Source organism: Colobus angolensis, unplaced genomic scaffold (genome assembly GCF_000951035.1).
Source record: "Colobus angolensis palliatus isolate OR3802 unplaced genomic scaffold, Cang.pa_1.0 Scaffold34, whole genome shotgun sequence".
Lineage (NCBI taxonomy): Eukaryota > Metazoa > Chordata > Mammalia > Primates > Cercopithecidae > Colobus > Colobus angolensis.
In genome coordinates this window covers 3,589,018-3,603,823 of record NW_012116710.1, presented here as the reverse complement: position 1 = coordinate 3,603,823, position 14,806 = coordinate 3,589,018, and the positions used below count along the sequence as shown (strand labels likewise).

The following is a 14,806-nucleotide window of genomic DNA, read 5'->3' as shown; positions in this document are numbered from 1 at the left end:
ACAGGTTGAGAGGTGCAGAAAACCACCTTGGCACATGGATACCCATGTAACAAAGCTACACATTCTGCACATGTATCCCAGAACTTAAAGCAAAAACAATACATATCTATATCTATATCTGTATCTATATCTAGGGTTTCCTCAACAAAAAAGACAGATTAAATAAGAACCCTCATACATGGCTGGTGAGAACGTAAAATGGTGCAGAGAATGCAAAATCTGAACAGAGTCTGGCAGATTCTCCAACAGTTTAATGTAGTGTTATTATTACTATAAAACCTAGCAATTCCACGCCTAGGTGTATACCCAAGAGAAATGAAAACACAGGTCCACCCAAAACTGTGTTCACAAATGTTGACAGCAGCATTATTCATAATAGTTACAAAGTGAAAACAGCTCAGATGTCCACCAGCTGAGGAATGGATTAGGGAAATGTGCTGTGTCCATACAATGGGACGTATTCCACCAGGAGAAGGGGTCTCTGGCACATGCTACAGTCAGGATGAACTCTGACAACACTATGCTCAGTGAAAGAGGCCAGGCACAAAAGGCCGCTTTTGTGAATTCTATGACTCCATTAGTAAGCAGTGTCCAGAATAGGCAACTCTGTAGAGACAGCAGATGAGTGGTGAACTAAATTGTGTGCTTTTATCTCAATAATGCAGTTGTTTTACCACACGATTTTAGACAAGTTACTTGACCCCCCCACCCCAGGCCTGTTTTCTAATCTGTAACTGAGGAGGGTCTTTGTGGGAATGGGATGAGCAGACAGATGTGAAGAGTTCTGAACAGTAGAATGCGTGCAGTAACCTCTCCACACGCCAGCTTTTCCCCTGTCCTGCTGGAGAATTTGAGACTCCTGTTTGCCACATTGAGCACATCCCATGTGCCAGGCATCATGCAGAATGTTTTACATGCATTATTCCACTTCATCCTCAAATAACCCTATTTTCGTTTTTGGTGGGGGAAAAAAACGAAGCTCAAAACGATTCACAGGCAACTGGGCTAAAGGCAGGTAGTACTGGATTGCAAACACAAGGCTAGGAGATGAAAACAGGCCACTGCCATGGAACAGCTTTTTACACAGATCATCTTTGCTGAGTTCCTCCCCAAAACCCAGAACGCTTGGTAGGAATTGTTGCCCATCTTTTATAGGAACAGGTACTTGGGCTCAGGAAGAGTAAATGACTTGCTGAAGTTCATGCAGCCAGGGGCCAGAACTCACCAGTCACTCTGCACTAAGACACCCCTGGAGGGTAACAGGGGGCTTAAAAGTGGATGGAATAAAGTCTCAAATCAAACATTCTCCTAGTTCCTACAGGTAAGACCCCTGGCTGTACTTACTTAATGATTGGGTTTTCAAACTGTTTGGCACACCGCCACTGCCGGATGCAGGACAAGCAGTACGTGTGATTGCAGTTGGAGAGAATCCCAAATCTCCTCTCGGAAGCAGAGGCTTTCTCCAGGATCACTTCCATGCAGATGCTACACACTTTGTCCTGGCTTGCCTGGAAGGCAAAGGCCTTTTCCATCTCGTGTTCGAATGTCAACATGCAGATCTGAAGCACAGACAGGAAGGAAGGCTTTGGTTGTTGGCCACTGAGGAGTGGCAGGAGCCCTAGGAGTAGCTGCAGCCACACCGCCATTGCTGAGATCAGGAAGGAACACTGACAGCGACTGCTGTGAGCAAGGCCCAGCCTCCCCCAAGTCAGGACACTGACATCTCCCTCAGACCACACAAAGGACTTCAAACCATCACTGGTCCAGCCCTTTGCTTTCCTAGGAGGTGACGTGGTCACCACTCATTTAGAGCTGAGAACACGGAGATCCAAAAAGGTTAAACTGCAGTGGAGTCAGAGTCCATAGGGACTGCGACCCTAGTCCCCCAGCTCCTCTGGGCACTGTTTCCCCCGACTCTGAGCCATGTCTACATCAGAGGTGCTGACTCGTCCTTACCACAAGCCTTGAGGCTAGCAACCTAGTCATATGTAAGCAGCACCAACTCTCCCCAAGAAAACGATTCAATGAATTTATTCATTCATTAGGCATGCCCTGAATTCCTTCTATGTGCTGGCATTTGAGGAAGTGCAAAGAGTGAGAAGACCTACGCCCGGCCCTTGTGAGCTCGGTGTGTCCAGATCTGAGACAAGCCAACATTCACCGCAGAGACCTCATATACTTGCATAAAGACAGCTCTAACCCTCTGCTTCCCTGGAAGACAATGGAGAATGTCTCCTTGTCCATTGCCACATGGAGTCAGTACTAACTTACCCCTTGATTATCTAGGAATACACTGTCCATTTAAACATGCCTTAGGCCGGGTGCCGTGGCTCACACCTGTAATCCCATTACTCTGGGAGGCCATGATAGGAGGACTGCTTGATCTCAGAAGTTCAAGACCAGCCTGAGCAACATAGCAAGACCTCATCTCTGTGAAAAATAAAATAAATTTTTTTTTTTTTTGAGATGGAGTCTTGCTCTGTCTCCCAGGCTGGAGTGCAGCAGAGCAACTCGGCTCACTGCAAGCTCTGCCTCCTGGGTTCACGCCATTCTCCTGCCTCAGCCTCCCAAGTAGCTGGGACTATAGGTGCCTGCCACCACACCCGGTTAATTTTTTGTATTTTTTAGTAGAGACGGGGTTTCACCGTGTTAGCCAGGATGGTCTTGATCTCCTGACCTCGTGATCCGCCCGCCTCGGCCTCCCAAAGTGCTGGGATTGCAGGCGTGAGCCACTGTGCCTAGCCAAAATAAAATAAAATTTTAAAAGTTAGCCAAGCCACCACACCTGGCATTTTTAAATTTTTTCATTATTTTTATTTTTTGAGACAGGATCTCACTCTGTTGCCCAGACTGGAGTGCAATGGCACAGTCTTGGCTCACTGCAACCTCTGCTTCCCAGGCTCAGGTGATCTTTCCACCTCAGCCCCGCCAAGTAGCTGGGACTATAGGTATGTGCCACCACATATTTTTATTTATATATTTATTTATTTATTTTGTGGAGACGGGGATCTCACCATGTTGCCCAGGCTGGTCTCAAACTCCTGGGCTCAAGCGATCTGCATGCCTTGGCCTGCCAAAGTGCTGGGATTACAGGTGTGAGTCACCATGACTGGCCCTCCCGTGCCTCTTATCCAGCTTCGTACCCTCTGCATCATGCATAGGGACTAGCATAAGGCAAAGCCTCCCAAAACACTGCAGACATTAATGACTTTAAAAGGCCCTTCCAATAAGTGGCTCCTCAGATTCTATGATTTGGGCTCAAATCTTCCAAAACTTGGCCTAGCTGGATCCCAACCATGAGGAAGTGTGAACCCAGGGAGGGAGGACGCTGTATGTGCATGTGACAGAGACATACACACAGACGACATACCATGGTCCTGAGCTAGATTTGTTCTTTGAACTTAGCATGATTTTGTTTCAGATACCACTTCTTTTTCTCTTTATTCCGAGTAATCAAAAATTGGCAAAATAGGCCAGGCATGGTGGCTCATGCCTGTAATCCAAGCACTTTGGGAGGCTGAGGCAGGCAGACCACTTGAGGTCAGGAGTTCGAAGCCAGCTTGGCCAACATGGTGAAACCCCTTCTTTCCTAAAAATACAAAAGTAGCCGAGCGTGGTGGTGAGCGCCTGTAATCCCAGCTACTCGGCGGGGCTGAGCCAGGGAAGCAGAGGTTGCAGTGAGCCGAGATTACACCACTGTACTCCAGGCGGGGTGACAGGGAGAGACTCTGTTTCAAAAAAAAATTGGCAAAATGACTGCAGGAAAAAGAATCTCAAAATAGGATGTAAATATACCAGATGCATAATATGGGTATCACTGGCAGGGGGATGCCTGTGGAAACACCAACAATTCTGTCACTTAGTATGTTTCAGATTTCTTTTTTTGAGTGTGTACGGATGGCCTTCAGTGTCCTGTTCAGTACATTTCAGATTTCTTAACATGAGTTCATGCAAAGGTTTGTGACTTTACCTTTTCGTGAGCCTTCCTCTGCTCTGGGTCGAAGGGGTGCAAGACTCGTAGCCTACAGATTTCACACACCTCCCCATGCAGGTAGACACAGGCATCCCCAAACCGGCACTCCCCAGCAGCTGCGTAGGGGCACAGCTGCTGCTCGTTGCTGTAGGAGCTGCTGGCCTCCACGTCATCAAGGCCACTCCTGATGGCATCCAGGTAGGAATGCGGCTTCATCTCGGGGCTGGGTTGGGGGTCGCTGCAGCTGCCTGGATTACTCACCATGCTCGGCTGAGTCTTTCCTTCAGCCATGCCAGAGAGATCTGAATACAACACACGGCACACACACATGAAAATGGCCCCATTTTTCTGCTATGCCGTTAACCAAAGCCTTACATATTAAGCTACTCTGACCTAAGAATTCTACTCTTGAGAACATATGGCAAAAAAACAGACCAAAGGGGAAAAATAAAAAGAATAGTATAAAATGTTCATAGTGACATTACTTATAATTACTTAAAAAACAAAAACCAAAAAGGGCCAGACAGGGAAATAAGCAAAACAATAGGATACACTTATACAAAAGAACACTAAAGCTGCTGTTTAAAATGGCAAATATGGAAATGTTAACACATGGACCAGTTAACACTAAAACAAACAAAAAAACAGTGAGATCACTAGAACACAGTGTTTCCTTCATACCAGCAAAGTTACCAATCATTTTAAGTGAACTAGAATAGATGTCTACGGGGTTTATAGATGGGGTTTCTACTAAACCATGTTGGCCAGGCTGGTCTCAAACTCCTGACCTCAGGTGATCTGCCCACCTCAGTCTCCCAAAGCATTGGGGTTACAGATGTGAGCCACTGTACCCAGACAAAATATTTAGGTTTGAAATGAAGAGCTTGATGCTTCTCACCAGCTGGACAACCACCATATGAAGATGGAAGTTACATGCTGACAAAAAGATTGCATTTTTATGTTTTGCCAGGCCAGTCTTGGAGCTCAACCCAGCCTTTGGGCACGAGGGCAAACGTATCATTTAAATGATCTACAGCCACATGGAGCCTCTTCAGAGCAGTTCTGACGTCTCTCCACGCGGACAACCTGGAGGTATATTAGGTTAGGAGTCCTCTTGACAAGAGGAGACTAGAAAGGAGCACCAAGCATAAGCAAGAGTGCTATGCAAAAAGATGCAACAAAAGGCTTCCGCTTACTCACTTCGGTCTCTAAGAACCAACGTTCTCTTTTCACGCTTCCCGGGTTCATGTGAGTTAGTTTTCACAATGGATGCAGTGACCTCAGAAGGAGGGTGAGGATTGTGGAAAGCTGGAGAGGGCACACTGTGGGCCATGGTGCCGACAGCACCTCCAGCTGCAGCAGAGGGCCTCGTGTGGTCATATCTAAACAAAACACACAGCAGATGCATTACAGACATGCCATCCACACACATCTCCCACACTCCCCAGATGCCAATGGCCCTCCTTCTTCTGCACTTGTTGAGGTGAAGAAGGCAGTCATCTTTTCCAATATTTAAACTCTAACAGGATTATCGATTAACAGATGCTTGGCAATTCAGTGTGAGGGGGACATTTGCTATCTATCACCTATGCTTAAGTGTCTCTGTGGGACTTGAGTGGGACAGACACACAGCTCCAGAACACACAGAGAGCCTGAAAGTTCCAAACGGATGTTGAGCTGAAATCTCCTGATGCCTGACTGACCCAGTATTCTTTTGAGCAGGAGTCCTCAAAATGCTGACAAGGGCCAATGACCTCTCCCTGACTGTCTCTCTCGGCACTCATTGGCAGGGGGAGACCAAGGTGGGCCTACTTCCATCATCTCCCACTGCACTGCACAGAAAAAGGAGGAAAGGAAACTTTGCAGCCTAGGAAAGAAAAGATCAGCTCTTCACTACAAAAGCATGAACAAGTTTCTGGAATTGTGTACAATTTTATAACTATATATTCATAAGAATAAGGCTGAAAAGTAGTTTTAAAAAATGAAAATTAGGCCGGGCACAGTGGCTCACACCTGTAATCCCAGCACTTTGGGAAGCCAAGGTGGGCAGATCATGAGGTCAGGAGTTAAGACCAGCCTGACCAACATGGTGAAACCCCGTCTCTAATAAAAATACAAAAAAAAAAAAGTCAGCCAGGTGTAGTGGCAGGTGCCTGTGATATCAGCTACTCGGGAGGCTGAGGCAGGAGAACTGCTTGAACCCTGGAGGCGGAGGTTGCAGACAGCCAAGATTGCGCCACTGCCCTCCAGCCTGGGCAACAGTGCAAGACTCCATCTCAAAAAAAAAAAAAAAAAAAAAGAAAATTAGTTTTAGGGTACCGAAACTGAGGTTTTAAATTTATTTGCCATACTTTTCGTAATGTTGTCATATTACTTTTACATTAAAATTTCCCCTTATCAAGACCTATTCTCCAAATGAAATCAGTGTCACAGCTGGAGCCTGTCGCAGAGTCCTTGCCTGCACCGAGTTCCATAGGCACAGTAGCCCTTCTGGTAGTACTTGCAGATGGTGGACGGCTTGCTGTTTGCCAAGTCATGTGAGAACAGGCACTGACTTCCTTCCCGACACACACCATGCATAAAATACCTGAAGAGAAAAGCACAGGCATACAACTTTCAGAAGCACATTTTGCTTTATAAAATCAGCTTATTCTTGAACCTAGCATACAAATATTTACCAAGTATATATTAGGTATAAAGGCTCTATTAGGCACTGGAGAGAGATCTATATATTTCCTTGATTCTACAACAGTGATTTCAGAGGCACTACAACTGATTCAATGACAGCTTTTCTGGAAGAGAAGCAAACAATCCCATATATTTCTATGTGAAGATATATCTTCCTGATTTGAGATATGTTCAATGTGAGCCACATAATTGAGAAAATACTCTGTGAAAAACTTCTCTCTGTTCTCAAGGAGCTTAAAGGGCATGACTAATGAAAGCAGAAGATCCGGGTTCAAGACCCAGCTCTGTCACTTAAGAACATGTCACAAAACCAACGTCCCTGGGCCTTGCTACCTTTCCCTATCAAATGAAGATTATACTACCCACTGAACTGGTTGTGGTGAGGATCAAATACCATCATGTGATATCAAAAGATATACACAGATGCTCCTTGACTAATGATGGGGTTACATCCCAATAAAGCCATTGTTTTCTGTTTTTTGTTTTGAGATGGAGTCTCTCTATGTCACCCAGGCTAGAGTGCAATGGCACAGTCTCAGCTCACTGCAATCTCTGCCTTCCGGGTTCAAGCGATTCTCCTAGCTCAGCCTAGGCTACCTTACTTATGCTCAGAACACTTACATTAGCCTACAGTTGGGCCAAATCATCTAACACAAAGTCTATTTTATAATAAAGTACAGAATAATCTCATGCAATTTATTGAACACCGTACTGAAAGTGAGAAACAGAAAGGTTGTATCGGTACTTGAAGTACAGTTTTTAATGAAAGCTGTTTCTGATACATTGTTTCAGATGCATCAGAATATCAGATGTATCACATGTTCTGTATCAGAATATTCTACTGAGATATCAGATCCTGGCCTTGAAGGAATAAGTGGTACAGGAATACCTGGGTGGCATTCTAACTCTGTCCAGCCAGGGTAGAGAGACCTGAGTGAATACTCAAACAGTAGAGACCCTAGATGAACATGCCTTGATATTAAAGATAAACTAGGCTGGGCGTGGTGGCTCATGCCTGTAATCCGGCCGAGGCAGGCGCATCACCTGAGGTCAGGAGTTCAAGACCAGACTGACCAACATGGAGAAACCCTGTCTCTACTAAAAAAAATACAAAATAAGGGCCAGGCGCGGTGGCTCATGCCTGTAATCCCAGCACTTTGGGAGGCCGAGGCGGGCGGATCATGAGGTCAGGAGATCGACGCCATCCTGGCTAACATGATGAAACCCCGTCTCTACTAAAAATACAAAAAATTAGCTCGGGGTTGTAGCTAGCGCCTGTAGTCCCAGCTACGGGGCAGGAGAATGGTGTGAACCCGGGAGGCGCAGCTTGCAGTGAGCCGAGATCGTGCCATTGCACTCCAGCCTGGGCAACAAGAGCAAAACTCCATCTCAAAACAAAACAAAACAAAAAACAAATGAAACTTCTAGAAGTGAAAAATATAATGTCTGAAATGAGAATTACATTAGATGAGTTTAGTAGATGGGATAATACAAAGGAAAATATCAGAATACTTAAAGACACAGAATAGAAACCATCTGAGAGAGAGAGAGAGAAACAAACTTTTGCTTCTGACTACCAAGGAGCATGGATCTTGGCTTCTCACTGTTTAAAAACAACAACAACAACAAAAAAAAACAAAACCCAACTGGAAAATGATACAATTTATGTGAAACAACTGCTTTCAGACAATAGAAAAAAGGACTGGTCCTCAAGAGAAGGAAAACACAGGAAGTAAGCCCCATATTTAGTCTGACTTCCTACCTGGATGCATATTCTAGGTCTTGGTACTAGGGGGAGAACCTCAGGCAAATCACAGAGATTGGAGTTCAGGGAGGCTGCAGGGATTCTTTAAAGATCCATAAATAGTCCAGGCTCAGAGGCTCATGCCCGTAATCCCACCACTTTGGGAGGCCAAGGTGTGAGGATTGCCTGAGCCCAGAAGTTTGAGGTCAGCCTGGGCAACATGGCAAAACCCAATCTCTATAAAAAATATAAAAATTAGTCATGCATGGTGGCTACTTGGGGGCCTGAGGTGGGAGGGCTGCTTGAGCCCAGGAAGGAGAGAGGCTGCAGTGAGCTCCGTTTGCACCACTATACTCCAGCCTGGGTGACAAAGCAAGACCCTATCTCAAAACAAAACAAAACAAACAAAAAACCCTGTAAATAGAACCACACATAGGCCGCAGGCAGTGGCTCATGCCTGTAATCCCAGCACTTTGGGAGGCCAAGGTGAGTGGATCACTTGAGCTCAGGAGTTTGAGATCAGCCTGGGCAACATGGTGAAACCTCGTCTCAACCAAAAAATATACAAAAAATTAGCCAGGCATGATAGTGTGCGCCTGTGCTCCCAGCTACTCAGGAAGACGAGGTAGGAGGATCGCTTGAGCCCAGGAGGCGGTGGTTGCACTGAGCCAAGATCGTGCTGCTGCACTCTAGCCTGGGTGACAGAGTGAGACCCTGTCTCAAAAAAAAAAAAAAAAAAAGGTAAGTGGGGGAAAGAATCTTTTCAACAAATGATGCTGGACCCAAAATCGACTTGGAAAAAAAATACGTACCTGCTGATATGACCCAAAATGAAGTATAAAACAACCTATGACATATTCTAGCCAGAAACAATTAATTTGAATCCACAAAACCCCAGATCTAACTTCCAGTTCATAGAAAATACAGGAGACTGGGGACAACCTATGAAAGACATCTCAAGAAAACAACCAAATAAACACAAAAGAGGTTGCACGTGGGACCCAGGCCTACTCTCTTTATAAGTGCCACGTAACTAAAGGAGGCTGAGTCTGGAAAAGAGTTTGACAGTTTCTTAAAAAATGTAAACATAAATCTACCATATGATGCAACAATTTTACGCCTAGGAATGTACCCAAGAAAATGAAAATGTATGTCCACACAAATACTTGTATATGAATGTCCAAAGTGGCATTATGCATAACAGTCAAAAAGTGGAAACAATCCAAATGTTCATCAACTGGTGGACAGACAAAATGTGATTTATCCAAACAATGGGCTCTTATCCAGCCATAAAAAGGAAGGAGGTACTGGCACACACTACAACATGGATGAACCTTGAAAACGTTATGCGGAGTGAAAGGAGCCGGACACAAAAGACCATACGTTGCATGATTCCATTTATATGCAATGTCAGAAAAGGTAAATCTATAGAGACAGAAAGTAGATTAAGTGGCTGCTTAGGGTTGGGAGGAGAGAAGTGAGGGTGACTGCTATTGGGCACAAGGGATCTTTTGGGGGTGACAGAAATGTCCTAAAATTTAATTGTGGTGATGGTTGTACAACTTTGTAAATTCACTAAAAAGTTTTGCACTGTACACTTCAAACAGGTAAATTTTATGTTGTGTAACTTATACCTCAGAGAAAGCTGTTAAAAAAGAGAAAAAGGGGAAGGGACAATGCTAGGTTAGCAGACAGAACACAAGGGACATAATAACCAGATGCAATACTTAGCTCTGGACTAGAATCTGGTTTCGACAAACAAGATATAAAAGACATTTTTAAACCAGATATTTTGAAAGATATTTGGAAACAAATTGAGTATGGACTAGGTATAAAATGAAAATTTATTAATATGGAAAGTTAAACACAATTAACTGAGAAGAGTAGATTATAAAACAGTTAATGGTGCAGCTGCTATAGAAAAACAGTACGGAAGTTCCTTAAAAAATTAAAAATATATTTACCATATAATCCGGTAATTACACTTCTGGGTATAGACACAAAATAATTCAGGCCAGGCCCAGTGGCTCACGCCGGTAATCCCAGCACTTTGGGAGGCTGAGGTGGGTGGATCACCTGAGGTCTGGAGTTTGAGACCAGACTGACCAACATGGTGAAACGCCATTTCTACTAAAAATACAAAAATTAGCAGGGCGTGGTGGCGGGCGCCTGTAATTCCAGCTACTTTGGGGGCTGAGGCAGGAGAATCACTTGAATCCAGGAGGGAGAGGTTGCAGTGAGCCAAGATCGCGCCACTGCACTCCAGCCTGGGCAACAGAGTGAGTCAGTTTCAAAAAAAAAAGAAGACTTCAAAGTAGGGACTCAAACAAACATTTGGACACCCATGTTCATAGCAGCATTATTCACAATAGCCAAAAGGTGGAAGCACCCCAAGCGTCCGCTGATGGATGAATGCATAAACAAGATGTGGTCTATGTGGTCTATCCATATACAATCAGCCTTAAAAAGAAAGGTGATTCTGACACATGCTACCTTGAGGACATTATGCTAAGTAAAATAAACCAGACACAAAAAGGCAAATGCTGTATGATTCCACTTCTACGAGGTCCCTAGAGTAGTCAAATTCAGAAAGACAGACAGTAGAATGAATGGTGGGTGTCAGAGGCTGGGGATGAGAGAAACGGAAGTTTTCTAATGGGTAGTACACAGAGTTTCAGTTTTGCAAGACAAAGAGCTCTGGAGATTGGTTACACAACAATCTGAATGCACGTAACAGAACTATAAACTTTAAAAATAGTTAAGATGGTAAATTTTATGGAAATTTTACCACAGTAATTTTTTTTTTTTTTTTTTTTTGAGATGGAGTCTTGCTGTCACCCAGGCTGGAGTGTAGTGGCACGATCTCAGCTCACTGTAACCTCCACCTCCCAGGTTCAAGCATTCTCCTGCCTTAGCCTCTGAAGTAGCTGAAATTACAGGCGACCGCCACCACGCCCAGCTAATTTTTGTATTTCTAGTAAAGACGGGGTTTCATCATGTTGACCAGGCTGGTCTTGAACTCCTGACCTCGTGATCCACCCACCTTGGCCTCCCAAAGTGCTTGGATTACAGGCGTGAGCCACTGCGCCCGGCTCACAATAAAATTCTTTAAACCAGTGTATACAGTATGATCTCATTTTGGTAAAAGATTATATATGTATACATATATGTACTTTCAAAATCAGACCCAGCCGGGTGCAGTGGCTCACACCTATAATCCCAGCACTTTGGGAGGCTGAGGCAGGTAGATCACTTGAGGTCAGGAGTTCAAGACCAGCCTGGCCAACATGGCGAAATCCCGTCTCTACTAAAAATACAAAAATCAGCTGGGCGTGGTGGTAGGTACCTGTAATCCCAGCTACTTGGGAGGCTGAGGCAGGAGAATTGCTTGAACCCAGGAGGCTGAGGTTGCAGTGAGCTGAGATCGCACCACTACACTCCAGCTTGGGCAACAGAGCAATACTCCATCTCAAAAAAAAAAAAAAAAAATCTGGGGCCAGGCACAGTGGCTCATGGCTGTAATCCTAGCACTTGGGGACGATGAGGTGGGCAGATCTCTTGAGCCCAGGAGTTCAAGACTAGTCTGGGCAACATGGCGAAACCTCATCTCTACAAAAAATACAAAAATTAGCCAGCTGTGGTTGTGTGCGCCTGTAGTCCCAGCTACTAGGGAGGCTGAAGTGGGAGGATCACTTGAACTTGGAAATTGGAGACTGCAGTGAGCTATGATTGTATCACTGCACTCCAGTCTGGACAACACAGTGAGACCCTGCCTCAGAATAAAATCTGGAAAGATATATACTAGCATGTTAAGAGTAGTGATCCTTGAGGGTAAGATATATGATATTTTTGTCTTTTTATTTTTGCAAATAGGAAAGCCAAGTCTCAGAGAGGTGAGGTGACTTACAGAAGATTTAATTGCTAGGTACGAGGACTCCAAGTCTGGTCTTTCCAGATAGCCCTGACCTTTCTCCAACAAAATCAATTTCCCTATCATGCTTCCTTCGTCCCCATCATGGCCCCTGTGTAAAACACAGCAGCCCATATCTTTCATTCCATTGAATTACTATAACCCACCTTCCTTCATGGACCAGCATGAGTCTTGGCTGATCGAAAAGGCCTCCTCATACCCTCCAGCCCCCAGGCTCACTCACTAGTGGCATCCACATGCTATGGCACTTCCCAATCTGGGGCCCCAGATCCTTTCAAGCTAGTGCTCTGGAAGATGTAGTTGGGAACATCTGTTCTCTAATGAAGAATGTTTGGGAATAACTGCAGGAAGGCACAGCTAGAATATTACTAAATGCAAGCAGATATAGAAAGCCTCAACCTAACCATTTATACGGTGTTGTCTGAAAGTGGAAAACAGAATAGCACTACACAACAGGAAGGCCGGGCGCAGTGGCTCACGCCTGTAATCCCAGCACTTTGGGAGGCCGAGGTGGGCGGATCACCTGAGGTCAGGAGTTTGAGACCAGCCTGGCCAACATGGAGAAACCTCACCTCTACTAAATATACAAAAATTAGCCGGGCATGGTGGTGGGTACCTGTAATCCCAATTCCTCAGGAAGCTGAGGCATGAGAATCACTTGAACCCAGGAGGCAGAGGGCTGCAGTGAGCTGAGATCGTGCCACTGCACTCCAGCCTGGCGACAGAGCAAGACACCATCTCAGAAAGAAAAAAAAAAAAAAAAAGAACTAGACAACAGGAGGGAATGGTATGGCATTCCAGGAAGGCCCAAGAGGCCCAGACTGCTGGTGTCTCCAGAGAAAGGGTACTAGTGAACATGCTGCACATCTGCCCTAATCAGAAACCTCTGAAGAGAATTCTCCACTTGTTCCTCTCCCCAAAAGCAAAGGAAGTGCTGACCAGATATACCTGACAGTTTATTTTTTCCCAAGGAAATTGTAAAAGGATATTCTAGTATATAAGTCAGTCTCTCATGAGTTTGGCTAGTATGAGCCACCCCTATGTACACTAACAGAATCAAATTTCTGAGCCTACGAAATGAGAACTGGACCTCATGACGTAAGTGACTATACAGTGGTGCCATCCTACAGCCTTTACTAGGTAGTCAGATAGGCTTTCTCCACGGAGCACCCTCTTGTGGCGTACCACTAGATCTGCAGTCCCCAATCTTTTTGGCACCAGGAACCAGTTTTATGGAAGACAATTTTTCCACAGAATGGGGGGATGGGGAATGGTTTCAGGATGATTCAAGCACACTACATTTATTGTGTACTTTATTATGGTAATATATAATGAAATAAGTATACAAATCACTATAGTGTAGAATCAGTGAGACACTGAGCTTGTTCTTCTGCAACTAGATGGTCCCATCTGGGGGTCACGGGAGACAGTGACAGATCATCAGGCATTAGATTCTCACAAGAAGCACACAACGAAGATTCCTCACATGCACAGCTGACAATAGGGTTAGTGCTTCTATGAGAATCTAATGCTGCTGCTGATCTGACGGGAAGCGGAGCTCGCGTGGTAATGTGAGTGATGGGGAGTGACTATAAACACAGATAAAGCTTTGCTCACTTGCCCACTGCTCACCTCCTGCTGTGTGGCCTGGTTCCTAAAAGGCCATGGACTGGCTGGGGACCACTGCACTAGATCAGACATTATGTAGTAATTTGCCATAAGGCTGTTATAGTTTAATTTTTAAAAAAGCACAGACAGAAGCTGGGAAACTAAGGGCACTTTTTGTTAGAAACTTAAAGTTTCTGTTATTTACAATACCGATTTTATAAATACACAGAAGAGAGTTACATAGCAGATCTGAGACTGCTATCCTTAGGAAGGTCTGCTTCCGAGGCTGCCCCTTGCCTGGCATCTGGGAACTTGGCTAGTAACAGTTCTCTACACAGATACAAAATTTTCCCTAAATGATGGACAGTGGTTCGCTGTGTCTAAACTGATGTACAAGGTAGTTCATGCTGAAAACCTACTTTCCTTCTGGGAGTCTGGAATTTTGGTTCATGCTAGGCAGAGCTGGCCTAGGTGACCAGCCTGGGCACTGAATCTCTAATGGGCTTCCCTGGACACACATTGCTGTGTGGCCCTCTCAGGGAGGGAGAGATGCAGGAAGCCTGCACCCAGGCTCCTCTAGACCCCCTGTGTCTCCTGCTCATGATCTGGCTGTGACTCCTTACTAGATACGGTAATAATCTCAGACTTGAGTACAGCTGAATCCTGGGACCCACTTGTCCCAGTTCTAGACAACCTCTGGATTTGGGGTGGTCTTGGAGATCCCAACACAAAAGTGGAGTATACATCTAAGCAGTTTGAGAATTCTTTTTTGGGCCGGGTGCGGTGGCTCAAGCCTGTAATCCCAGCACTTTGGGAGGCCGAGACGGGCGGATCACGAGGTCAGGGGATCGAGACCATCCTG

General features: G+C 45.1%; 1 protein-coding gene across 3 annotated transcripts in view; it reads right to left on the bottom strand.

Annotated features, from left to right (window-relative positions):
- Nucleotides 1-14,806, bottom strand: part of MKRN2 (makorin ring finger protein 2) — a 29,369-nt gene that overhangs the window by 7,840 nt on the left and 6,723 nt on the right. For 2 of the 3 annotated variants that reach the window (XM_011952335.1, XM_011952334.1), the window contains 4 exons: nucleotides 6,432-6,560; nucleotides 5,174-5,355; nucleotides 3,971-4,275; nucleotides 1,345-1,559 (listed from right to left, as the gene is read on the bottom strand). In XM_011952335.1, coding sequence (XP_011807725.1) covers nucleotides 1,345-1,559; nucleotides 3,971-4,275; nucleotides 5,174-5,355; nucleotides 6,432-6,560 — 831 coding nt within the window. The remainder of the gene's footprint in view (nucleotides 1-1,344; nucleotides 1,560-3,970; nucleotides 4,276-5,173; nucleotides 5,356-6,431; nucleotides 6,561-14,806) is intronic. The other variant, XM_011952337.1, reaches the window with a different exon arrangement.